Source organism: Mchenga conophoros, linkage group LG6, assembly GCF_057382185.1.
Source record: "Mchenga conophoros isolate Kocher_MC1m ecotype Shallow Benthic linkage group LG6, M_conophoros_male_GT1.1, whole genome shotgun sequence".
Taxonomy (NCBI): Eukaryota; Metazoa; Chordata; class Actinopteri; order Cichliformes; family Cichlidae; genus Mchenga; species Mchenga conophoros.
Genome location: NC_140531.1, coordinates 29,793,939 through 29,821,648, shown reverse-complemented (window position 1 = coordinate 29,821,648; position 27,710 = coordinate 29,793,939). Strand labels below are relative to the sequence as shown.

The 27,710-nt window shown below is 40.8% G+C and overlaps 1 protein-coding gene across 2 annotated transcripts in view; it reads left to right on the top strand.

Annotated features, from left to right (window-relative positions):
• Window positions 1-27,449, top strand: part of LOC146572889 (E3 ubiquitin-protein ligase SMURF2-like) — a 61,414-nt gene extending 33,965 nt beyond the window's left edge. Inside the window, exons 5-20 of one of the 2 annotated variants that reach the window (XM_085277333.1) lie at window positions 2,382-2,447; window positions 2,949-3,033; window positions 3,279-3,362; window positions 4,827-5,038; window positions 8,445-8,529; window positions 9,833-9,991; window positions 11,044-11,097; window positions 18,666-18,879; window positions 21,433-21,536; window positions 21,652-21,766; window positions 22,040-22,218; window positions 22,873-23,010; window positions 23,160-23,280; window positions 23,412-23,613; window positions 24,224-24,299; window positions 24,440-27,449. In XM_085277333.1, coding sequence (XP_085133459.1) covers window positions 2,382-2,447; window positions 2,949-3,033; window positions 3,279-3,362; window positions 4,827-5,038; window positions 8,445-8,529; window positions 9,833-9,991; window positions 11,044-11,097; window positions 18,666-18,879; window positions 21,433-21,536; window positions 21,652-21,766; window positions 22,040-22,218; window positions 22,873-23,010; window positions 23,160-23,280; window positions 23,412-23,613; window positions 24,224-24,299; window positions 24,440-24,539 — 1,994 coding nt within the window. In that variant the 3' untranslated portion in view covers window positions 24,540-27,449. Of the gene's footprint in view, window positions 1-2,381; window positions 2,448-2,948; window positions 3,034-3,278; window positions 3,363-4,826; window positions 5,039-8,444; window positions 8,530-9,832; window positions 9,992-11,040; window positions 11,098-18,665; window positions 18,880-21,432; window positions 21,537-21,651; window positions 21,767-22,039; window positions 22,219-22,872; window positions 23,011-23,159; window positions 23,281-23,411; window positions 23,614-24,223; window positions 24,300-24,439 lie in introns of both variants that reach the window. The other variant, XM_085277332.1, reaches the window with a different exon arrangement.
• The last annotated feature ends 261 nt before the right edge of the window (window positions 27,450-27,710 follow it).

Here is a 27,710-nt window from a genome sequence, read left to right as displayed (position 1 = left end):
TTCCATGAATGCAAGCAGTTGTAGTTTGGTTGGCCCAGATGCGACAGCCTCTTATTCCAGCTTCTAACTGTCAAGCTAAATACTTCACATAAGCATTCAGAATACTTTCCAGCACCTTTCTGGATTTGCTAAATGGTATTTCTGGCTCATGAAATTCCCCCTAATCCTCCGAAAACCACAACAGCATTATTGTTGCCACAAAAGGGACCTTGACAACCTAAGAAAGCCTGGTGCAATACTTTTACCTCACTATGACGGGGGACTTAAATTTATCCACTTCCAGAGGCAGACAGTTTAGGCTCCAGACAAGCCACTTACTGTGCAGTCAACATGGCAGAAATTATACTTTATCTCAGCCACAGAAAGTGGACAGGGAAGCATGTTCTGTGACAGGTCCTTGCTTTATGCCTTTGTCCTCCTCCTGTGTTGTGCAGATACATGAATTCATATTTAGACACATGAATGGAGCCCACTCTGTGGTCTAACCAAGATGTGCACATACACAGGCAAAAACATAAAAACAACCCAAACACACAAAAAGGCATTACTGGAATTGTCTGAGTTCCTGCAAGTCATATTCATACACATAGCACACTCTGCCATCCAGTATAAACACAAAACCCTTACAAAACTTCCCCTACACACACACACACACACACACACACACACACACACACACACACACACACACACACACAGCTCTTGCACAGTCTTGCAAAAGGGTATCCAGCATGGTTGCCTAGTTTACTAGAAGGTTGTTTGGCTTTACACTGAACTCATTTCCTGCTTTAGCATTACAGACACAAACCTCTAAGTCATCTGCCTCATTTCTGTACCCACAAACTCACTAACACACTCACACACAGACACACAGACCACCAGTTTTTCAAAATGACTTGCCTTACTACTATTGGTACACTCACTTTGAACTTTGCTTTTTGTTCTTGGTATTGATACTGTTGATGCAACGTCTTGTTATTTTTCCTGATGTGCTGATAGTGATACTGTTGATTCTACAGTTTTTACACATGCATGCAGACATGGCAAACATGTCCAGACAGCTGTGCATTATCTAAATGAAGCGACTAAATTAAACATGTGGCTCTGCATGTGCACATTGACACATATTTATGCAGTTTAGTCTATTGCAGCACACAGCTTTTAAAGCTCTGAGGAATTGAATGGTGTGGTGAGGGCTTGTGGTTAAAGGTCTTTAAATGTTCTGTCTCTCTGTTTTTCCTCCTCTCTTATTTAAGAAAAAAAATCTGCTTACTATTCTGGCCATGTAAGGCTCAAACCATCCTTGTTTAGTCTAGACACATATCTGGAACAGATGCACTTGTTCTCACACAAACCCGCAGGCATTATAGAAATGAGCTATATGCTTCTTCCCATTTAAACGATTTAATGTGCAAAATAAGTCATGCACACAAACCAAAGACATGACAACTTAAGAGTTGGCTTATGGTGAGCTGGAGTGTCCCTTTATCTTGCTTTCTTTCACACTCTCTTCTGCATATTTCTGTTTATTTTACACTCAACCTACGTCTTGTGTTTAGCCAACACACACACCTGTACACACATCCGTTGTGTTGTTAATGAAAATTAATTGATATTACTCCTGCACTGGTCAATTGGAATATGTCCAAATCTCCTTGTAGGATCTAGTGTGTGTGTGTGTGTGTGTAGATGAGTGTATCTGTGTCTGGATCTTGTTCAGTGACTTGGATTATGTGTCTAGCACCACTGCCCCTTCCTGAGCAGACAGTGAATTCTTACTTACTCAGAAACAACAAGGCTAATTACAGTTTGTGTCCAGACATAGCTACATTTGCTGTCTCCTGAGTCAGATTCCTCTTTTTATTAACTGCTATTAAACTTGCATGTTAAAAATTGGGTTATCACCACTCATTTGAAACCAGCGGCGATCCAATTTACAGACTTAGAAAAACATTATAGGGACATTTGAAGTATTCTCTGTACATGCACAGAAATATGGGCTTTTAAGTGAAGCAGTGGTTTCTTGCACTATTTAAAACGCAGACAAAAAATGCTAATCCTGGCTCAACTTTTTGCCACAATTCAAAGTCCTCGCTTGCGTCATCTGGTTTTGCCGTAACAAATGCTCAGCTTATGGGTTTAAACCCGGATGATGATGATGATGATTATGATTATTATTATTATTATTATTTATTTATTTATTTATTTATTTATTTATTTTTACATCAGAGTAGTTATAACAATCTTGTATTTATAGCCTGTGCTACCTACACAACTTCTTTTTTTTCCTTAGTGTCATTATTGGTATGACTCCTCGAGGTACACTTTTAAAGGTTAAACATGCAGCAGATGCTGAATCCGTTTTTCTATTTTGTTTGCAGATCAGAGACTTGACCTGAATAAACTGGGCCCAAATGACAATGATACTGTGAGAGGACAGATAGTAGGTAAGAAATACTGTTATCACTGCATAAACTGCTTGTTTAAGTGTGTGGGTATTGTTTCCCATTTGCCTGTGCACGAAGTACAGTTACCACCTGGCATTGTCTCTAACACCTGCATTTACCATTATGCAAATAACTCAGATCATCAGCTCCATGCGTTGGTCTCAGAAACAGAAGTATTGAAATGTAAATAGAGATGTTACCCTGAAGTGAAAATACATTTCTACAGCTTGCCTTCAGGAGGCGAATAACATCTCTTTTACATTACACTGACTTTATACTCACAAGCTGGCAGGTTAAAGACTCTTTAATGTCCAATCCAACGCCATCTGACATTTGTTGTCTTATATTATGCAGCTTTGCTGGTTGCATATGAGAAAAGTGCATGTGTGAAAATGGCTTAAGTGACACAAACGCATAACAGAATACAAAATGCTCAATTTACTTTGAGCCTTATAGTGAGTAAAATCGCTGCTGTATTATCTTTCTCGTCTTAAACTGTAGTAAGTCTTCAGTCCAGAGATCGCATCGGTTCTGGAGGACCAGTGGTAGACTGCAGTCGTCTATTTGACAATGACTTACCTGACGGGTCAGTATCCTCAGACATTTTATCTATCCTGTTGGCTATTAGTTCTGTTTTTAATTTAAAAAAAAAAACCCTTATTTTTGTATTTGGAGTTTGTCCATTTGATTGAATTAAGTAGTAACTTTTGAATATTATCCTTTTAACAAATGTAGTAATGTTGTGTGGGGTTTTTTGTTTGTTTGTTTCGTGTTGTTTAGTTTTTTTAAATGGTGAATATTAACTTTGTGTCATTGTGTACAATGAAACAGCTGGGAAGAGAGGAGGACGGCCTCTGGAAGGATACAGTACCTGAACCACATCACACGCACCACACAATGGGAGAGGCCAACCAGGTACATATGTACACGTCTTTAGTTTTAGCATACCTTAATCTATGTAGGATATTAAAAAGAATACCAATGTACCTGCACTTTAATTTTACCTTACATACAGCAAGAATGCAAATTTAATCCAAAGCAAATTTTATAGAGAGCTTGCACGAGGATCTGAGAAAGTGGTTGTACTCCTTCCTCACTTCCCCTTTGAGAAGAAAATCCACTTCAACACAACAAAAACAGTCTGTTGATAATGCTCTCAGTTTCCTTAGTCCTCCACCCCAACACACACGGACACAAATGGCTAAATAAACTATCCAGCCATTCAGGCAGCCTGGCTTCATTTGGCCCCCGTTGCTACAGGAACAACTGTCGCCTTCCTACTTGGCCCGTATCAGTGGAGCCATTAGGAGTGTAAGCAAATAACACCCTGGACCACCTCACCCACTTTTGCTTCACATCTTTAGTCACCCCTACACAGCAGAGTGGAACACAGTTGGAACGGCAGGAAATAATGGTGAGGAAAAGGTCAAGCGGTGTGGATTTGGGGGAGGAGGAGGAAATGATGAATTTAAGGAGGAAGACGAGTAGGTAGGACTGTGTAGGAGGATGCAATGACAAAGTGAGAGTTGATGAATTAGGTTGTCGTGAGGGGACACTTGTCCAGGGGTAGAACATGAAGACGGGACAAAGGAAAGTCGATGCAGAGATGGGGGGGGGAAAAAATAAGCACAGTGAAAGAGGAAATGGGAGGAGGAAGAGCATTTGGAGGGGTTGTGGGTCCAAGACTTTAGATAGCCAAGGCGTCAGTAACTCTGGACAGCCAGACAGTGGTCAGACAGGCTGCACACACAATGACTGCCAGTAAGCCAGCCTGTCTGTGTTTGTGTCTCCTTATCAGATATCTGTTTGCAAGTCCCGCTCTTAACATGCTGACACAGACTGTAGTCTCATGACTTTTTGTTCTTTTTTTTATGCAACCCATAATCACTGATATTATTCAAAGCTTAAGCATTATCATAAAACACATTTATCTTCAAGAGAGCATATGAAACAAAGTGTTTTGCAACAAAGATGCTATCCATGTGTCTGTGTGCTTACCAAAAAGAGATCAAGTTGCTGCTTCTGAGACTTAACAGAAAACACAGCTTTGCTGGTAAGCATGGTAAACATTTGCTTAAATTCACCAAAACTAAAAGCCAACCATTTATCACTTCACCAAAAAATTGTTTCTTGGAGTCACACATACGACTTGTAGGAATAAAAGCACACATTGTTCTTTTCAGTTATTCACCCAGTTTATAGCAAGATGGAATAGAAATGCTCTTTCAAACATAGGATTAGCTATTTCAGATATGCCAAGAAATATACTGTCAGAGTATGTACCGATTCATAGAATGTGATTTGAAAATGGAGGCAAAAGTGAAATACAAACCCCTTATCACCCCACTTTGACCATGTGCCCTTTCTTTTCTTTTCCAGACCAGCATCAGAGTACTCCAGCCCATCAGGGCGTCCATTGAGCTGCGTGGTGGATGAAAACACCCCAGTGATGACGCCCGTTAATGGGGCAGAGGCGAGTGGCCCTCCGGGCGAACAGCGGATCCAGGAGCGAAGGGTTCGATCGCAGCGGCATCGTAACTACATGAGTCGAACACACCTACATACGCCGCCAGATTTGCCTGAGGGTTATGGTGAGAGACAGTGGAGTGACACACAAATGCACACACTTAGGCTATGTCCACACGTACCCGGGTATTTTTGAAAACGCAGATTTTTCTATGCGTTTGCACCTTTCGTCCACACGTTAACGGCGTTTTTGGTCACTGAAAACTGAGAATTTTAAAAACTCCGGCCAGGGTGGATATTTTCTAAAACTCAGTTTTTGCATTTACGAGAAAAACTGAGAAAACGCAGCGTCAAAGATGTGCGCCTTTTTTGACGTCACAGTGTGCGCCACGTTATTGTTTCGGTGAAATGAATTTCTACAATACTGTTACTGTTAATTGTACTCTCTGCAGTGTTTAAATGCTTACATATACACACAGTTACTGTCCCTCCACACATACGACTCAGTTCTGCTTCTATGCCCCAGCTTTGTTTACTTTTTCCCAGCGAGGCTTCTAGACTTCTGATTGGCCAACATTTCTACACGGTTAGGAATATAGCGCCACCTGCTGCTTTGGCATGTTCATAGCAGCGTTTTCCTTCATTTCTGCCTTTACGTGTGGACGGGATTATTTTTTAAAACGAAAACGGAAAATCTCCGTTTTCAAAAATACCCGTGTACGTGTGGACGTAGCCTTAGTATTAACACATCGGTGGTTCAGACTACAGCCAAATTATGGCCTAAACCAGACGCTGTAGGGAGTTGCTTTGGTCAGGAATGCTTATTGTGTCATAATGAATGAAGACCAATGCTGTATCTGTGATGCCTCACAACTTTTAGAGACATTAAAGAAAGATGGAGTTTCTTTCTACGGTCAGCATGAACTTGACAAGTATAAGCCAAAACCTCATCCAACTCATCAGATTTTTTCTTCTGCCTCTTTGTTGTATACAAATATAGACATGGCAAAGCGGGAAATGCATACAAATCTAGTATTAATTACTGTTTTATATTTAAATTCCTTATTGTTACCACTAAGTGAAAGCTGCCTCATTGACATCACATTATATTGTACTGGTGTGATTATACTGTCAGCTACTACGTTCTCACAGCTGTTGTTTCAGACTAGAGCGGTTACCAAATCCCATGTTCGTTGAACTAAAAAAGTGCATTTTGGAACATCCAAAAGTGCAATCCAAAATCAGTCCACCCCCCCAACCCCAAATATCCAAGGTATGCAGATGAAAGACGTGGCGCTCTGATCCTGGGGCGAGTGTTTTCTTTGTTGCCTGGGGGCACTTTTTTTTTTTTCTTTTCATGAGAATCTCATTTAAATAGCTTTCTAACTTCCCCTTTGTTGTCTTTTCCTGTATTCCCGTCCCGTCATTCGATTTATTCACACTTTCTCGCCTCTTTCCTTTCCCACCCCCACCCTGCAGAAGCACATCGTGACAACTGCAGTCATCACTTAGGCTACGTTCACACTGCAGGCGAAAGCGCATCAAATGAGATTTGTTTTGTTTTTTTGTTTTTTGGGGACCCTATGCGACCCATATCCGATCATGGTATGACAGTGTAAATCCGATATTTTCAAATCCGATGTGGGTCACTTTCGTATGTGGTACTGAATCCGATACATATCCGATGTTTTAGAAAGCGACTGCTGTTTGAACCGTCAAGTCGCATTAAATCCGTCTTTTACGTCACTGACACAAGACAGACGCCAATTATCAGCGCGAACGCTTCCTGGCCATCCCGTGTAGATGTCCGTGAAACTGTTGGGAAGACAACGTGAACATTTTATTTGTACTGTATAATCTGCAGATTCTGACAGAAATCTGCAACTAACCTTTGAAGCACCGCTCCTCTCTAAAACAGCAATAAGGATAATTATTAGGTTATTTACATTATTATGTAAATAACAAAATAACTTGAAGCAAAAATTGGGAAACGTAAAGTCCAAAGTCTTCACATTAAGGACCATCAGTCAAACAATATTGTTTGCTCTGGGTCTAAACAGAGCGCGTTGTGTGTGATGTCTTTTGCGCATGCGGGCCGCTTTGAGCGTTCACACTAGAGCGCGTTTGCTGTCGCATTTTATTTGTAGTGTGAATAAGCAGATAAAAAAATTGGATTTGATCAAAAAATCGGAATTGAGCATTAAGACCTGCAGTGTGAACGTAGCCTTAGTTTGTGTTACTGCTCCTCTTCTCCTCTCCTCTCGGCTCCTCTCCTCACCTCTCCTCGTTTTAACTATTGGAATGTTTTGGCTTTGCACGCAATTATTCCCACAACGAAAAGAAGGTGGGAATCCTTTTCATAGCTCAGTGTTTCACTCCAAGAAGAGACTTTAGGTTGGGTTTTTTTTTGTTTTTTTGTTTTTTTGGTCTATTCTTTAAGCTGGATTTGCTTACAGCATGCAAGTACTTGGGGGAAAATAACAGAGAAATGGTTTTTGGGGTTTATTTTTTTGTTTGTTTGTTTTTTGCCCTCTCCAACGTGGGAAAGATTTCTTTGCAAAGAAGTGCTCTTCTCTCACAGTCAGCCACAGTGGACCCCACAATAGCCACAGTCTCTGTAAAATAAATTATTATTTTAAGTGTGGTGCTTATATGCCAGTGCTTGGGAATGACACTACTGGATCTGTGCCCCCTTTGAAAGGTCCTGCTGTGTCCACTGAGACTGGCTGAGGTTGGACAAAGTGAGTCACTGATGCCCAACAACTCAAGAGCTTTCTTCCTTAGCTGAACCCTCTGAACTACTGGCTGGGTGTGGTGAGAGAGAATAAGAGGGAGAGAGGGAATGTGTTTTGCCAGTAGGAAGTTGGAGTGGGAGTTAGTAATGGATTAGCTGGTGAATATACACATGAATACCCCACCACTGCAGCACTGACTTTATGCCAACATTCACACAGTTGCTCTCCATTCATCTATGCGCTGGATGGAACCACAGATTCAATGAGCTAATGATAGCTTACAAATGAGTGTCACTCCCCTTTGATTTCTTCTGGTTGTTTACACACGAATTAGTGGGTTTGGCGACATGAAAGCATTTAACTTTCCATTTCCTTTGTTTCTGAAGGTTAACGGGGGTGGATTACTTTCAAAGCACGCACAAACCTTTAAGTGAAATAAGGCAACTAGGATGCATCAGCGAACTGTCCACAAGGAAAAACATTCATGGAAGTCTTTGATACATTTCCCTCACATTTTATTTTTCCCATCCCCTTGGGATACACCTATTGGAGACTGAAGAGGAACTAATTGATTACATTGGCACACACCTTAAGAAACTCTTAGGTCAACAGTGTCCCAGCAGTTTGGCTGTCACATAAATTATAAACAGACTTCTCCTACTCCAGAATATACAAACTCCCTATCCTTGCTTATACCCATGTAGACTGCAGAACATCGGTCCCACAAACAGTCCCAAGCTTTTTTTCTGTGCTCTTTTTGGCCTTTTTTGACAAATGAATCTCCTCTCTGTTACAGAACAAAGAACAACTCAGCAGGGCCAAGTTTACTTCCTCCATACACAGACTGGAGTCAGCACATGGCATGATCCCCGGGTGCCCAGGTAACTCATTTGTGTTCATATATTTCTTTTCATCTTCATTGTGCCTTTACTTGTAAAAACCCTTTTCAATTCCTATTTGATAAGGCATATGCAGTTGTTAATATATATGATTGTACTGGAATTAACAACACACTGATTTCAATGTGTGTTGAAATGAGTGTGTTGTCTTTTTTTGTTCGATTCCTAGTATCAAACCTGACACAAAACTGCAAAACTGACAAGAGCAAACTGGAGTTGACTTGGTTGAATTAGACGTTATTTCTTCCTTTGTTGCTGTTTTTCGTGTTCAAAAACACTCTTATTAGTCAAATTTCAGACTCGGTGTCAGCCAAACGGACAACCCCTGGGTCTGATGCGGAGTTGGAAGAGCATTTTTGCATTTGTTGAACTGACCAAACTATAAGCCAATGGTTCTGCATTCAATCATGCTTTTTCACCAACTCTCAACAGTTCTCTGCTTAATTCCCCAAAGATTACAAGCAGCTCTGTTGCGTTATGTTTTTGGCTACACCTCGATGTAGCTTCTGCTCACATAGCATCCGACTGAGAGCATAAACCTCTGGGTTTGGTCATTTTGGACAGAGCTGCTAAAATGACCCAGTATCTGCGATGAGTGCAGCCAGGCATGTGCTTTGTGCCTGAGTGATGTGTCCTCACTTCACACAAGGACGATGGATTCACACACAAGGAAAGGCACAGAAGCTCCTCAGGCTACAGCGTTGTCCCAGATCGCAACTTTAGTTTCTGCTAACAGAAATGTCACTCTGCAAGACAGAAGGAGAATCAAGAAATAAGAACAAGGACTTGGGCAAAATGATAATTTCAGTGGTAACAACAGTGTTGTTACAGGTTATCACTTTATTTTATTATCACACAACACAACTATCATCAACTATGTCAACAAATTGTCCCTCATATAAAATTCTGTATGAACAGTTATTTGGTTTTACTGTAGTTGGTAGTGTATTAATTGTAGTAGGTATGTGGCACGACCCATCTGCCCTTCAAGGTCGTCTCCTCGTACACCTCTGCACCAGCACTGCCTGTTTTTAGATTGCATCCTGTAAAAGTTTCATTCTCACCACTTGTAGCTGCATATGCATGCTACCTAATGACACGACTTTGTAGTTAAGGAACAGCACTTAAGTTATTGGTTTTTTTATTTTTATGATCATAGTAGCAAAACGTTTTCATCTTGCCTCGAGTTAATGGTGTCAGTGCTATCCAGCTACTTATATTAAAGAGGGTTGATCAATGCAACATGAGTGAATTTGTAACAGTTTAATCTTTTTTTTTGGTTCAGGGACTTAAGCAATGTAAACTGTGAGGAGCTTGGCCCACTGCCACCCGGCTGGGAGATCAGAAACACTGCCACCGGCCGTGTCTACTTTGTTGACCACAACAATCGAACAACACAGTTCACAGACCCACGGCTGTCTGCTAACCTGCATCTAGTGCTCAAGTGAGTTTAACAATTGTTCAAGAGTGTTTTGAGAGCAGTCCCATGGTTGTTGTTTAGGTTTGTGGTGGTATGCACAGACAAATGCTTGCTTTTATTGTGTACTGTTCACTCTGTAATATAAGAATCAAACATTTCCATACAACTGTCAGATGCCAAAGAATGAAGTTAGATATGTTGGAAGTATGCAGGTATATAGTTGTTGTAGCCTTTTATTAGCTGTCCCTCTATAATCATAAGGTAATGAGCGTAGCGGTGACTGAAACACATAATTCACTGATGGTAGTTTCTGTAAAGCACCCTCAGCTATTTGGAAACCAGGTAACCATTAAAGTAACAAGTCTGATCAAGGATATGACTGTAAAATAAAGTAGATATTTTCATTGCTTAAGACATCATTTATATTCTTCTTCTTCTAAAAGAAGTCCAACGTTTCATCGTCATTGAGTGCTGACCTCACTGTGCCTATTGCACTGCTAAGGTTTGTTTTAGCTTTCTGACATCTTTGTATTTGAAGCAGAGGGACATTAATGGCTTAATATTTTTAAAATGAGCTTCCCGCTCATTGTGTTAGTGGAAATCAACAGTACTCCTGTCATCATGTGTATGGAGTAACCAACAGAAGAGAGGATGTGTTTGCTTACATTGTTTAATCCACCAGCAATGAATATGTATATGGTTCACTCACTCTTTTTGCTGTTTTGTTCCTCCTTATCACTTCCTCTGTCGTGTTTTTCTTTTCTTTTATGTTAACACTCTATCCTATTATTTGTTTATAACCTTAAAAATCTTGCTTTCTTTATTTTGTCCATGTTTTGGATTGTTTTACACCATTTTTCTTGTTTGATCTTACCTACATTCTCTTTCTTTATGTCCTTTATTCTGTCCTTTTTCACGTCTGTCCTCTTTTTCCGTTCCTTTTTTAATCCCATCCCCTGATGTTTTCAATGCTCCAATACTCTTCTCTGCCATTCACCTTCTCTTTTATGTCCTTTTCTTCGTTTCCCCCCTTTTGTCTTTCTCTGTCTTTTCCTCTTTCCTGCTTTCTCCAGCAGCCCAAGTCCAAATGGTTCCCGTGTGGCCATGGACAGCCAAAACACTAACCTCAGGTAACCCACAAATGCACACAAAAACACAGACATGCATAGAGAAGAACATGAGCATTCATAATCTGCAACGTACAGATAAACTGTCCACAGGGCACATAGGCTTTCATACTATATACACACAGACTTGCACTGTTATAATACCATGAGAGAAAATGCCATCCAAAGGGGGAGCATGTCTGCTTGTGTTATTGTAAACATGTGCGAATCTTTTTTCTCAAGGTTACCTTTCAACTGGATGCCATGCAAGTATTAAACACACACTCTCTGGCCTGCTGTCCGTATCGGAGAACTGTCAGTTCATCTTTCATTATGCTCGTCTAGTCTGTCAGCAGCCTGCCTCCATGGAAGATCAGCGCTTAGTACACTGACCCAATGAAGCCAAACCTCACTCATGAAAATACTAAACACATGTTAGCGAAGCAGCTGCTAGCTTAGCACAAATCTTCTTTTATTCTTCAACAGAAGACGCAGGCCGGACGCATAATTTAGTGAAAATTACACCAAAATTGTCTGTGGTATTTTTGTAGACACGACAGACTAAATTTTAGGAAGTATTTTGGCTGTCAGGGAGGTCTCTTTACTTTACTTACGACTTTCAGCGTGCGCAGTGGGGATTATTAGAACAAGAGGAGCATACAGAGAGATGTAGGGATTTTTCCGTCTTTGCTTTTTTGGTAGAAAATCTTAGTCAAAACCTCTTGCAATAATAGCGGCTGGCACGATAGACATGTTTGGGAAATCAACATCTGGTCATTTGGTCAAATAGTATCCATATGTGTCAGAACAGCCTCTGGTTGTGATTTGAAGCTCAGTTATGTTATCCACAGTCAGCATCGTTAACCGCTTGTCTGACTCCTTATTAGGTGCGATTTGAGTCCAGACAACACTTTAGAGCTTTGAAAAATTAATAAGCTGTCATTTGTACTGCAGCTTTTGCAGTGATGCACACGATATTAATGAAAATAAAACTGAAAGACAGTCCGTTTGCAATTTTGTGTCACAGCAAGGGCAATGTTCTGCTCTGCCGAAATATGTAATATCCGAATACGTTATTGTATGTAAAAGTAAGCACTTGTTGTCTTTATTTGTATTTTTATTAGGTACAATTACAGAGGGGGGGGGAGTTTAGAGAGCCTAGTCGAATATTGGCTGGATTACATTTTTAATTGGGCTTTAAAACTTTGGCGTGTGATGGTCCGGTGGTATACCTCGCATATGTAAAACTGCACAGTTGTAAAAACAATTTCAGCTCAGATAGTATCTGCTTCCTTAAAGCTGCTCCTTTATGTCTGACCATAACCAAAAACTGGCAACATTGCTTTTAATTACTACCCTGATGTACTCAAGTAGAAAAGTCACCGTGGCAGGAAAAAGTAAACGCACTTCAAAATCAGTGTTTTATTTAATTTTATTTATTTTTCTTCAAAATTGGAATATGTTCAGTATTAGTCACTTTTCTACTTTTGGCACTGAAACACAACATTTTCTTAGTGGTGATAAATGTTGAACTTCTTACTGGGTGAGAGGCTGAACTGTGACGGCATGTACACAAACAACAGCAGGCAGTAATACAGAGGCTGCATAGGCACATGCACGAATGCCACACCAGGCTGTTTACACATATTGCACGAGTGAAGCAGATTCGTCGAAACATTTGGGAGTATCAGCCTCGTTAAGTTTCTGTCTACTAAGCCGGTATGTAAACACTAGTAGAACAACCAGTCAAACCACCACCACTGTTTTTGTTCTACATCTCCTCCTCCTTGTTGTGTATTTTTCTTTTAATCCCCTTTGTGCTTCCACCTTGAACGTTTCTGTCCTGAAAAGGTGTTGGATTTTTCTGCTGACTTCATACCAGGACCTGTTTCTTTTATCGCTGTCAGGATTTAAAGATATAATATGTAGCATTTTCTTTGGAAAATCTGTAAACTGAAAAGCAACCTGTTTCAGTCATCACTCATGATCCGTATGCAGTGACATCTACTTTGATTTGCTTTTTTTATTTTAGCGAATTCTGGTCGGCAGCAAGTCAGAAGTCACCAAGCGCCTCTTGTCTTTCACACACTCTTGGCAGAGAAAGGGCCAAGCTTCACTGTTATTTCCAAACAGTATTGCTGGATATTATCTACTTTTAAGAATATTTAGCCCCCAAACTGCATTTAAGGTATTATGAAAATACCTAATTTAAAGTTGGCTGATCTCTTCCTCAAGGCCATCTTTCTGTGCATACCCAGACAGCTTCCAGTACAGCTGCTTGTTTCGATCTCTCCCTGGAAGTCCCAGTATGATGACTTGAACTGTACGATTTATGATTAAATCTAAAACTGACTCATATGTTAGGTTATGCCCTCCTCTCTATTTTTGATAATTCCACTCAAACAAAACACACATTAAGAGCCTCTAATGCCTGTGTCTCAATCTCGTGGCCCATGTCACCTCTATTTGTGGCCCGCATAATGACGTGAAGAAATATTTTTAAAAATTATTATTCAAAAATTATTTAATATGAAGGCAATAGGCAGAGTGTTACAGGCATCACCCTAAAGAATGTAGCCTCATGGGCAGTGTAGTCTGTGCTGCAGGGAGAATGGACTGCCATACCCGTTATGTGTCTGTGAGCACGAGGGGAGGAAGAAAGGACAGAGTCGAAAAGTACGAGCTGTCATCGAGCAGAAACGGGAGATGGAAGCATGTAAATATAATAATAACCACTGCAGCCAAAAAGAGTGTCTGACGAGCCCAGCAGTAAGTAAGCTATTAAGACTCGATTGTACACCGTGTTCGTGTTTTCCTCAGAAACAATAAGTCCCGTTGGAGCAGCCTTTCAACGCCTCTCTCTGTCTCTCGCTAGCAAAGTTGACCCAGACAACAAAGTAATGCTAGTTTTCGGCTACGAGCCCGACACAGAACCCGACGTATTAGCCAGAGGTCCCTTTACTACGGTTCAGAGCCGCGGACCTGTTTTATATACGCGCCGAATAGTTTTCTATATTTCTATTCAAAATATACTGAATACATTACACTCACAAACATCGAGCACACTGAGAACACACCAACAAAATATTTGCCCCACCACCTGTCCCACTCGTAACACTTGGCTCCCAGTAAGCTTTTCCACTTCCACTAAATAAAATTAAAGTTGAAGAATCTTTTTGACACTCTGGAGGAGATCCAGCTCACATCACAGAAGTGCAAGTGTAAGGATACAGAAAGTGACTTCCACTGAGACATCTAAAAAAGTCATCCAGTCATGCACAAGATGACCTCGAAAGAGAGATCAGCCAAGTTGAGATCAGATACCTTTTTTTTTTTCTTCTTCAACTTTTCCTCCTACTTCCTAGGTCTATAACATAGAAGCACGCACTTAAGTACGGCATGAAACTCCATTTCAGAGCAGCAAGAATTGATTTCAGTGAGAGTCCGTGGGTTTTAACAAAAGTATGCATACCGCAGGAGGAGAGAGCACAACAGGAAATTTTGTGTGCATATTGGAAAAGAAAAGCAGTTGTTGTTTGTGTTTCCTTCCACTACCACAATTAATGTTCCTGTCATTTTCTGTCACACAGACACAGAATGAAATTCTTGGCCACTCAAAAACAATGAAGAGATTCTGACTATAGAGTGGGGGAAAAAAAATTATGACTTTTTTTTTAAAAAGACACAGAGGAAGGCAGATCAGATATGTCAACTCCTTCTCTCTGACAGATTTACTGCCCACTTCACGCCATCAAACATTGATGATCTTTCCAAAAAAATCTTTCTACCGATCCTGAAGCTCTTTAAAAAAATTTCATGTTCTTTTTGACTCACTGCACTGCAGCTAATGCAGACATGTGCTCCATTTTTATTATCCTGACCTCAGCTCAGCCTTTGGTGCTTCAGGCCGCAATGTCGTAAACAGCAGCTGAAAAAATTATGTGATGTGGCAGACAATATTTTTCTTGATTTTTAACTCCAGTGACAAAAAAACGCTGGCTGGAAGCTTGCTAGCTAGAGTACCTCACATTTCTGCACTCTTTCTGTTGTTTCATGATTCAGATTCATCCTCTCTGTAGTAACAGCATGTTTAGTCTGCAGTATTAGATGCATGGAGCAGATTTGGGATGCAAACTGTAATCCTATACACTTCATTTAAATAAGACTCACAGCCCTGTTGCCTTTGACCTCAGCTGATGCAGGGCTCGAATAGTCAGACAGTCAGACACGGCTGCATTACTGTGGTCTGCCACACCGTCTCTCGCATACTTAGCTTCCTGCTTTGCACCCACTCATAGAGTATGTCTGAAAAATTACATCAGTGTTTGCTTGAAGGTATTTTTAGGTGGCGCTGGATTGGGCCTTGCTGGGCATCAGCAGGTATTTTCCCAACCAAGCAGTAAATCTTGATGACATTTATATCAACATTTGCATTGATGTTTTGTGAAGTTATGATTATATTTAGTATAATAACCTGTAGAGCTAAATGGAAATTACTTGGCTGTGGGGATTTTGACTTTTTCTACTGTATTTTCTAAACCTGACATGATTCACCAGTGCAGTGATTGCCACCTGAAAGGGAACCTTTAGTATTAGAGCAAACAGAAAAAAACTACATGGATTAAAGCCTAAAATTAAATTTAAAAAAAAGAAAAAAAAAATCCATCTTAACAAATATATACAGTGTAACTTCTACCAGTTTTAGCTAGGCATTAGTATCCATGGGATGCTAAAAATTCTAATTAAATCAGAAATCACATAATGATCAGAAATGGAAAATGATGTTAATCCTTTATTTTTAGAAAATGTCTTCATACACAGAATATTTTCATCATCAGGCTATCCACAGTTTGTCTAGTGCTTATTTCCTGTAATGCATCTGCTTTTAGAGAAGGCAGAAGTTCTCTAATTTTAAAATTAGAAAGAATGTCAAAGGTCACGGTTCACTGGCAAGACGCACGACAGTGACATTTCTCCCCGCTCTTTCTGTTCTCTTATGCATTTTAAGTGTAAGGAGCATGGCACCAGCCTGATAGCCCCACTATTAAAGGGCCCTTTGATTCTGTGGGCTGGGTGGGGGTCAGAGTGGGTGTGTTCATGTGGCTTTAACACTACTACACTTAGTCACCACTCATTATATCCCACCTGTGCAAGCTGTAGTGTAAAAAGCAGCAAGTAAACTTTCTCACACAGAGACGTGCAGCTCTGCACACACAGCCTGCAAGTACAGAGAGAGGCTATCATGACTCCGCCGGTTCAGGTGTGGGGTCATCCAGTTTGTGCAAATGTTTGCGTCTTAATTTCTTGACCTTTACAGCCTCTTTTTCCTGTTCCCTCTAGCATGGAATAACAATATCACAATCCTGTGTCTTTTAGATTGAATTTGAAAGTTTAGATTTCTCCCCACTCATCATATTTCACAGTTGTCACATCAGTAAGAACCATTTCTCTTTTTTGGCTCAGGGAAAGATTTTCAGTTTTGCTGTGCTTGTATTTTCTATATTTACCATCAAATATGCAGAGTTTGTCCCATTTGGGAACTTGAGACAGTGAACTATGCCGAAACATATTTTTAATTGCACTGTGCCCTCAGAAGAAAAAGTGCGCTGAAATTACGCTTTATTATATGGTTCTTAAGTCCTCCAGCCAAAAGCAACTCATTCAGTTTTGTTTTAAGGCATCTTTTCTTCCCCTCCTCCTTCCTAAAAGTGGTTTTCAAGACTGCTGTACTGCAGTCTTACCCTTTCTTTGACATGCTAGGAGCCCCAGCGCCTGCCAATAAAATAAATAGCAGCTGAGTTGATTATACAGGGATAGGCTGGTGAAACACTGTACCCGTTTAGCTTGGAAAGCCCTCATAGATAGACGGGCCTTTTTCAACCCACTGATCCCAACAACCCAAGTGTACACTAAGTGTTGGAATAAGTGGGTGGATATGTGATGCTGCATTGGAAGGCCTCTCTTTCTCATTCTTTTGTTTCAATTCATGCCGGTTGGTTTGCTGTCTTTGTTTAGTCAACAGCAGCTTTGACACTCCCAGCAGAGGACAGTAGCTTCTTTTAAAGCAGTCGTCTGCTGCCTGCATGTCTCATCGCAGGAAAATGAGGGCTGCTGCCCTGCTCAAGGGAGAGATGGAGTTTGTTTTTACGAGGCCCACCCAGGCATCTCACCACCAAAACCACAGTGAGGGCTGGAGGAAGTTAGAACATGAATCCTCACCATGGCTCACGTTCCATAGGCTGTATCTAAATATTTCTTAGAACATAGAAGCTCTGAAAACGAAGGGGGCAAAATAAGATGAAGGTCAGCATTTAAGTGCCTCAGTGTCAAATTCCACCTTCCTCACAATAGACCTTGTTGTCTAAAAAAATGCAAGGCTTCCGCACAAACATGAACTGAATGCATTAATTGGAATTATAGTTAACTGCATTTTGGAAAAGGGTGGTTTTCTTGTTTTGTTTTTTTTTTTAGGCTTCCATCTAAATTCAGAGCAAAACTAGAGGTGACTTTAGCGGTTGGCTTTAAAAAATTCAAATAAGTTGGCGGAAGAAGTTAAACGAGGAGAAAAATAAGGGCCTCAATGTTTTGTTTTGTTTTGTTTTTAAACAAAATGCTATGTTGATGGTCTCATAGTTAGCAAACTCTGTTGACACTCTGTCTGTGTGGATGTAACCAGTTATTTAAGCACATCAGTTGCTGTGTTTTAGAATTAAAGTCAGGTTGTTTTGATACACACAATTGAGAACCGCTCAGACTAGAGAGCTAAAGCCTCCTGCATATTCACATATGATCCATATCTGTAGCTCCAGGTCTATGGACATCTAGCAACACGAATTTAGCTGGAACTGCATGGAAAGGGAGGGCAGCTCCGCGGGCTAGATGAAAGCTCTGCTTGTGCTTGTTGGTGGGCAGTGATACCTACTGGGAACCACGGACCTCTCTAGCTTTAAAACAGGAAGTAAAGATTTGTGGGATGGAGAGTGTTTTTCAAAACAGTAGGTCAAGTTTGACATGAAGAGGAAAAGAACAGATCAACTTATCGGTCCAGTTGAGCTCGCCGGAGGCGCCAGCTACTCTTACACCACTGTCCTGTCTAAATTTTCGTACCCCCCCCCTTTCTGTGTCTGTTTGTGTCTCTCTGCTTACTCAGGGTTTCTCCCTCACTCTCTTTCCTGGTGGTGATATTTACCAAATGTCTGGGCAAAGGTTCAGCTTGTCCACAGGTCTGGATTAGATTTGCTCAGAGCTTAGAGCTCTGTTTAGCACTTTTTGCTTTAAGACCAGTGAAGCGGGTGAGGGCTTCAGAGGGAATTTCTTACAAAACTCCCTGGTCCTGTGGTTAGTGGATGGCGGAGTTAGGGAATTCCCTACCGGACATATCTCCTCTGTCTTTGTATAAACAATCACACAATAGTAATTTGCTTTCAGGAAAGAACATCTAAGGACAAACATTTTAAGATAACTGATGGGTCATACTGACAAACCGCTGTTCTTTTCTTTCCCCCCTGCTTTTCTTTCATGCCCTCCCTCCATCTATTCCCATGCTCTTCTCCCTTTCTTCTATTCTCTACTGATCATCTCACCTCCTTCAGCCATCCGACTCAGTTAAAGGAACAGGTTGCTCCTGGTGGCCCTCAGCAAGCCCTGTCCCCAGCCCAGTTACCAGAAGAGGCAGAGTGCCTGACGGTTCCCAAGTACAAGAGAGACCTGGTGCAGAAGCTGAAGATTCTGCGACAGGAGCTTTCTCAGCACCAACCCCAGGCCGGCCATTGCCGCATTGAGGTCAGCCGTGAGGAGATCTTTGAGGTAAGGAATAAAGCAGAATCCTTTTCACGCAAGGAAAAACACACGGTCAGGTGGTCTGAAGCTTTTCATAACCTTCATGCTTCTTAGAATGCAAAATGAACACAAACACCATGCTTCTTTGTGTTCAGAGGTAGTGAACCGTCTGAACCTTTATTTCCATGAACTGTATTGATGAACCGCATGACTACAAATGTTTTATCTAAGAATAGTTGTCATATTTATAAACCTGGCATTCCAACCTAAAACCTTTGTGTGCTGCAAACAATAACAGAAAACATCTGAAGGACGTCTGAACGCAGCCACAAACATGTGTATTCAAATTAAACCTAATAACTAAGAATTTACACACATACAAATTCATGGTTAATTAATCACGTGGCATTGAAAGCATCATATGACTGCTGCCCACGCATTAAAACAATAACATAATGCTCGCAAACCCCAAATCTTTGCATTTTTACTGGAATTTTTTTCACCCCATTTACGATGTGCATCAGAAATAGCCCATTACAGCACAGAACCAGTACTGAGAGCTACTTTATGATTTCCAGGGAAAAGCAGAACAGAATGGCCTTTACAACACCACAAAAAAACCTATTTCTATGTTCCTTTTTTTTCTCCTCCTCTGCCTCTTTCGTGCTCTCCCAAACATTTGTTCTACCAAGGCAGAGGCATTCTTTCTGGATGATTTCAGCAGCTGAACAGTAATGGGGAGGGGGTGTGGAAAGGAGCTCAGGCAGCAGTGGCAAGTGTTTGTAGCTAGACGTAACTTCATTACTCCAAGCTGCGCGATGAAGAATATGACTTCATTTCCCTTTGATGTGACGGCTTAGGAAGAACGTCTGAGAAAGTGTGAAAACCTGAAGTGCAGACCTACTGGAGGTTTTCGTGCAGCGTTGCAGTGACGGTGACACCTCGTTACACTTGCTTTGCGCCACAAGCTGATATTTCATTGCACCTGTTTGATTCTTTAAAACGAAGGTCAATCTCACTTAACCGAAAACAGAAAAGTCAACAGAAAGTTGCTTACTGCTCTGCATGTAGGCTCATGTACTGCTACCTCACAGCAACTCTGATTACAAGCCTGACATGACAGATACTGGTAGAGTAGATTAGAGTAGATCTTGATATAGAAGAAAAATAAATAATCCTCTGAAGTTAATAAACTCTGCTCCCTTCCATGGACGGCTTCTTATCTTCTCATGGAGACACAGGCGTCTCCTCACTGATGCTGTACAGACCCAAACTACAATGAGGCAGGCCAAAGTAATCAACCAGTTTACTTAATGTTACTCGTAAAACTCTGTTTACTGTGGTCTGCTATTTTGTTTCAGGTTTTTTGGCTTCATTTTAGCACCTTTCAGTGGTGGAGGGGTCTTTTTTCTGTCATACTCAATGTTTAGCTAAATAATGATCTTTAACTGAGTTTCTCTGATGTCCCTCAGTAATGTTTTGGTGACTTTGTACACAAATCCTTTTGCTCACTAACATTCTGTAGTCGGAGGGCTAGTTTCATTTGTTTCCCATGTGCTGGCTGTGTGGTTTACCAGACATCAGCTGCACCTTTTTAAGACTCCAAAACTTCAGTTTACACAACTAAAGTGTTTGTGATGAATTTAATCTTGCAGCTGACTCAGTGCAGCCTAGATCTGTCATGTTTTCACAGCTGCAGCAGTGCCGTTGCTGTGGCAGGAGATTGTTTACTGCAGGGTGGCCTTTGAGCGTCTGGACTCGTGTTAGAGGACTGATCTTGATAAGCAAAACCTTTTTTTAATTGTACAGGATCCGTATGATGATGAGGATTTAGGTTTTTGTTTGTTTTAAAGCAATATCTTAATAGTAGTATTTAATGATGGTAGTAATTCTGTAGTATTTTAGGCTGCACATGAATGAATATTCTCATGTCTGGTCTGATTATTGAAACTTTGACTCAGGACTGCAGAGCTTTGAAGTTTCGAAAACTTGGAGTGGGAGTCCAGCAAAATATTCTGTAATAGTTTCGCTCATTTCCTCATCACCAAAACTATGAAGCCCTAAGAGGAAGGCGACGTTTACAGCAAGCTACCTGCCTGTTAAAACACACACCCGACGTGTCTGTTTGAATAGAAACCTGTAAACAAAAAGGACACATGCAGACAACAACCTGTGTTGTTGTAATTTACTGAATTCAAACACAAATGATCAACTTTCTTCCTTCCCTTTATATTACCAGGTCGGGTAGTTTTCATTAATAGGTTAAATTCACTGATGGTGGCCAAACATATTCAACTTTGACCGTGGAGTTTGAGCGCGCTTGGCACAGTGACAAACTGTACTGGTTGTTCTGATTTATTTCACACATCACGACTCTCTGAAGGTGTGAGTTGGTTTCCTTTACAGTCTTTGGTGTGTTTGTGCAGCAGGTAATACACCTACCCAACCAAAGTTGCAAAGTTGGTGTATTTCCATTCAGCAAAGATAGCAGTGCCACTGTTTAAGTCGTATTGCATAGAAATGTGATACTGAAGGGTGTCGTCTTTTACTGACCTGCATGTTAAATTTGCTGATTCATAGGAGTCGTACCGGCAGGTGATGAAGATGCGGCCGAAAGATCTTTGGAAGAGACTCATGATCAAGTTTAGAGGAGAAGAGGGGCTGGATTATGGCGGGGTAGCAAGGTAACATGTCCCATGCGTTTTATTTTCCTGTTCTTGAAATATCATTAAACGTTGATTTATGCTTGTTAGTGTTATTTTGTATTACATTTTCACACTGAACCCGTATTTGTGTTAGGGAGTGGTTGTACCTGCTGTCCCACGAGATGCTGAACCCTTACTACGGCCTGTTCCAGTACTCTAGAGATGATATCTACACTCTACAGATTAACCCGGACTCTGCTGTCAACCCAGTAGGAATTCTTTGGTTTAATAGTCATAATATTTGATAAGACATGTGATAATGTATGTAAACGGCTAATTGCTGCAGGCAAAAGCATGAAATACGGTTGGTAGGTAGAACAACTTCACCTTTAAATGATCAAGCTTCAGTTCTGTAAGCCTTGAACTAGTGAATTATTTCCTCTCCTGGGTTTTCACCATTGGCTTCAGCTTAATGGTGAGGTGAATGTGATAAGCTATGGAAGAAATCTCACTTTATTACTATTCTGTGTTTTAATCTGCAGGAGCACCTGTCATACTTCCACTTTGTGGGTCGCATCATGGGCATGGCAGTGTTTCACGGCCACTACATTGACGGAGGCTTCACTCTGCCCTTCTACAAACAGCTGCTAGGAAAACCGATCACGCTGGATGATATGGAATCCGTCGATCCGGACCTACACAACAGCCTCGTCTGGATTTTGTGAGTCCTGTTGTTTTCACGTCATTCTTTTAATCTGTTTTCTAAACGCTGACAACACAAAGTTGAAATCGTAGTGTTTCACGCATGCAGGGGGGAAACATGTCTGCATAAACTAAAATGAATTAAAACAAAGCTCAGAGCACCGCTTATTCAGATACCCACAAAAACCTGATCATTTCGTCCTCAACCAAACCATTTCTTATGACTGCACTGCCCCCTGCTGCCACATGAGCGCAACATCTGACGTCAAAAACGAACAGCCCATTTTACTCCTTCACCCGCAGCTTTTAAAAATTGTGTTGGCTTGTGTGCCTCTGTTTTAGCCTGATTAATGGTAAACAGCTTTGTTTTGGTGATGCAGCTGGTTCTGTTTCTTACTCAGACATTGCTGATCATGTAAAGGTGAACACTGGAGAACCCCCCCCCCCCCCCCCCCCCCCAAAAAAAAAAAAAACAACAACCCCAAAACAAAACAAAAAACAAAAACCTTTACATTAACATGACATAACAAATGGCCCCGACAAAACACCCTGGGAGTATAATTCCCTTAATTTAGTGACTGTGGAACAAATACTGAAAGATAAAGAAATCAGAATCAATGAGCTTGTACTTATCACTCTACATCCTGTATTTTCTGTCTCCCTGTCTGCTCAGGGACAATGACATCACTGGTGTCCTGGACCACACTTTCTGTGTGGAGCACAATGCTTACGGAGAAATCATCCCACATGAACTCAAACCCAACGGGAAGAGTATCTCTGTGACAGAAGACACCAAGAAAGAATATGTGAGGTATGGACTAAAAGAAACCCAAAGACAACAATGTGCAGCATGTAGCCGAGTTTAATTTGAGCCCATGCAAGCTCTCCTCTTTTACACTTCTCTGCATCATTGTCTGATGATAACCCTCTGTTTCCTCTGCTCTCTCATGCTCTATGCAGGTTGTATGTGAACTGGCGTTTCCTTCATGGCATTGAGGCTCAGTTTCTGGCCCTGCAGAAAGGCTTCAATGAGGTTATCCCACAACATCTGCTCAAATCCTTTGACGAGAAGGAACTAGAGGTACATTAGATGACAGCAGCACCTCTTGTAAAACATAAAGATCGTCATGTTTCATTTATATTGATGGGTTCTATGCCCACTCAGGTATTGTAACAAATTCCAGGATGGTGTAAAAGTGTCTCTTCTTTCAGCTGATTGTGTGCGGCCTGGGAAAGATAGACATCGCCGACTGGAAGTCAAACACCCGCCTGAAGCATTGCACCCCTGACACCAACATCGTCAAGTGGTTTTGGAAAGCCGTGGAGTCATTTGACGAGGAGAGGAGGGCCCGATTACTGCAGTTTGTTACTGGCTCATCTAGAGTCCCACTGCAAGGCTTCAAGGCTTTACAGGGTACTTAACCTGACTGTGTGTGTGTGTGTCTGTGTGTGTGTTCCCAGCAGGCCTCTGCCTGCAGCTCTAAATTATTTTGTGAACCCACAAAAAGGTAGAACCCCACTTTTAAATATTGGTTCTGCTTTCCCTCCATATAACAAATGGGCAATTCCTTCAGTTTTCTTTGAAATTAAAAAGTGAGTAGGACTTCATGTTCATGTGCAGCTTCATATATTTACATTTTCTTGTACTCTGGGATCATTATTTGTCTTCATCTGCTGTCTAAAACAAACCTCTTAATTTAAGCCAACTTTCTTCTGATTGGCTGACTCTCACAAACAGAAGGTTTGCACAGCAGGTGGGAGTAGCGACTATGTTCGCTGTCAAATCGTTGTGCCTGCCATGGCCATTATCAGGTTATCAGTTTTTTTTTTTGTTTTTTTTGTTTTGTTTTTTTAAATCTAAGAGTTGTGGGGAAAATTATGAAATTAGGTCTTTGCAACGGTCTAAATCCAGAGCTTTTGCTCACAGGCATTACTTTTACATACATTGCAGTATTTGTACCTTCACCAGCATAACAAGTTCACTTTTATGTTGGTGATGGATCCTGTTCGTGCTCTGATTGCAGGCGCTGCAGGGCCCAGACTCTTCACCATTCATCAGATTGATGCCAACACCAATAACTTGCCCAAAGCCCATACCTGGTATGTGTGACGTGTATCTCCAGGACTGATCCACGTGTTACACATTTAACAGGAACAAAAACTTAAATATTTTTGGAGTAGAAAATGATCCTTTTTCACAGCACATGTCCAAATCCTCTTTTGTTTTCCTCTTTCTCCAGCTTTAACCGGATCGACATTCCGCCCTACGAGAGCTATGATAAACTGTACGACAAGCTACTGACGGCAATCGAGGAGACGTGTGGCTTCGCAGTGGAATGAGAGCCATCTTGTAGAGTGTTTTTGTGTATGAACGAGTGTAACTGTGCAGGACTATAGTGACTATTTCTGACACTGTGACGCGCCAACAGGTTCGCTCGGAGCCTGATGCGCGTGTCCAGCCTACAGTCTTCCTCTTCTCTCACCACCACGGTCCACACTCTTCCCTTATCGATGCGTTTGAACAGCTGCTATAGAGTCCTCCCTCTGTCATCGTCAGCATCTTAGAAAATTCCCCCCAGACATTTAGCAACCATTAGTCTTTGTTTCTTTATTTTGCCGTTTTTACTGACTGATGCATGTCATGCTACTGAATCTTTAATACTGCAGGTAGCCATATACATTTTTTTTTTTTTTTTTTTTTTTAAACCATAGTAGCCATCTTAACCTCAGCATATATAACACCTTCCGATCCTCGTGGAGCTGTTGCTCCTGATCTCGTAGGAGTGTCACGACTTCATCCTACCTCGATGTCCTGCTTCGATATCGATAGGGTTTCATTTCAAAATGCTAAAGGTCATAATTTAGGCAGTTAAGAGTCAGAAAAGATCATCTGTGGGCCATAATTAGTTTGATTTTTCGCACCAGCAGTACTTTTGTACCTGTTAGGTCATTTCGTGTCATTTTGAAGTGGAACACAGATGATTCGGGCGTAGGTCCTCGTGTTTCGTGGCGTTTTCGAGGGTCGAACTCTGGCGGTGAAGGATTCTCAATCATGTTTTCTCCGTAAATCGCTGCAGTCGTGTAATGATGCTTGTCTGTGTGTTTCTGCATGTGTACACTGAAAAGTAGCCATGTCGCAGTCGCCCTTCATCTCCGGTTCACCTTTCCTTTTTCTCCCTGCTCTCGTTCACACGTTTGTCTCCAGCAGCATGCCTATTTCTTTCTTCTGTTTTTTTCTGTCCGGACAAGCTTGCCTCAGCCCACTTAATGTCAAAGCATATGTGAAAAGAGCACATCTGTCCACGGGATGAGGCTCGGCGAAAAGCTGTTGAGGGCAGTTGCTCGTTAACGGTCACATCATCAGTTTAAACAGGCAGAAGTATTCCTCTCTCTCGTTCTCTCGTTCTCGCGTCACTTTAGAGCACTTTACAAACTGAGCGGTAATGGCAGGAGTGCTTTCTTCACATTAGATTGAAATATATCACGTTTCATTTGCTATACAACTACATTTGAAATAGAGTAAAAAATATCTTATACACCTGTAATTTTTAAGTATATATGTACAAATACATAGCTATTTTGTATATTGTTGCTTGTTCTTTCTGTTCAGTTTAAATGCAAGCATGTTGATGTCTGTCACAGACCTCTTTGCATTCTCAGGTGAAGTTGTCCTTTATTTTTTAATTATTTTTTTTTAAATTTTACATTAGGCTAGTATGTGAGGAGGGGATACAACTGTATATGGGGGCCCTTTCTTTAAACCTTTATTAGTGTAAACCTAGCAGTTTAAAGTGACGTTTTCTTGTGGTCTTTCACCGTCACTTCTTAACAAACATACGTTGTCACAGGAGACCACAGTTGCTGCTCTGGAGGTCTGGTAGCACAGACAGCGGTGTGATTTCACACGTGCAGGAGCGATCTGTTCGGCGACATTCATTGTTTTTCTGTTTTTTGTTTCTGTGCTGTTGGGTGTCCTGAGATCTTAAGAGCTGCAAATGCTGGAGTTTGACTGCTGCTGAGCTCCTGGGTGCTACATGGTGAAAATGTTTAACCAAAATGAAAAGTCACTGAAATACTAGAGAGGCGACAGCGAGAAGCATCTCCATCAGCAAAGCCTCCATCCATCCAAAAAGAAAACAGGCAAACAAAAACCACACACTGCATGAATGGATGCTTGAGATTAAAGGATATTTATTTGCATAAATTTTCCTATTAGCAAACTTTTTGACTTGGAAAGAATCTAATAAATGTTCTTCACTTTTTTTTAATTTTATTGTTGTCGTTATATGTAATCTGCATTTACTTGCAGCCATCGGTGGTTTATTAGCAGACACCCCTCGCATCGTAAACCTTTTTTTTTTTTTTTTTTTTTTTAAATCTATTTTTGTTCATCACGAGACAAAACAAATAAAAGTGAGTACATTGAAATTGTGGTCTTTGTCTAGTTACAGATATATTCATTGATTTTTATCTTTGATAATTTTACTGGAAAATGCATTACAAGTTTATGGGTTTTTTTGTTTTTTGCACACATTATGCATACTTGGACTCCAAGTTATAATCCAACACTTCCTTCTATTTACCAAATAGTTATTGGACTAAATATTTTTTTTTATGTAGATGGCATATATAGACTCACAAGTATGTTTGTTCAGTGCACAAAGTCCGCATCTGGTCTTTGTTGCCGCCTTTGCTTTTTCCGGACGGTTTGGTCTTCCGTACAAAAGCTGTTGGGGCTGAGTGCTTCCAGACGAGGTGAAAATGCTCTCTCCCTCCTGTTAAGCAGCCAAATTAATCAGACAGTCTGAACAGTTTTACAGATGATTGTTAACCTTCTGAAGAAACATCTGCGATTTATAAAAGTGCAAACTTAAATCTGATTCTGGTTGATATTGTGCACTTAAAAAAAAATCAGCTGGTTTAAAAACCACAACAAGTTAGTGTTCGGCAGACTCCTCTCCCCTTTAATTCCTGTGTGTGTGAGCGAGTTAATGATTTTTGGTGGAATTCAGTACAAAAAAGAACTTTTTTTTTTTTAATGCACCATGTTTCCTTTTGAATCCTGTTTTTGTATTTATTATTACAGTATATGTTTGCATAGTTTTTAACATCAGCTGCTCTGTGAGTTTGTAACTGACACCTGTACATAAAGACAATAAAGAAGCAAAGTTATAAACTTCTTGTACCCTTGCAGAAAGCTGAGCAATAAAACTGTGCTGTTTGGACCTAACAGCATTATGTTTTATAGAATTATGGCTGTTACTGTGGTTTTTATCTATTGTTGTAGCTTTTTTTTTTTTTTTTTTTGAGTGATGGTTTTTCTGGTCATGTAATAATCTGCTTATTAAGTAGGACTTAAGTGAATACGTACAGGGTGAGTTTCACAGGGGGGTGACACAGGTAGGGCCTTCAGAAAATCTACATATTTGATGCTGTGTTGAAAATTATCTTAGAGAACATTGGTCTGTCGTTTTTTCATATCGTCTTTCAAATTTTAAACAAAGCAACAAA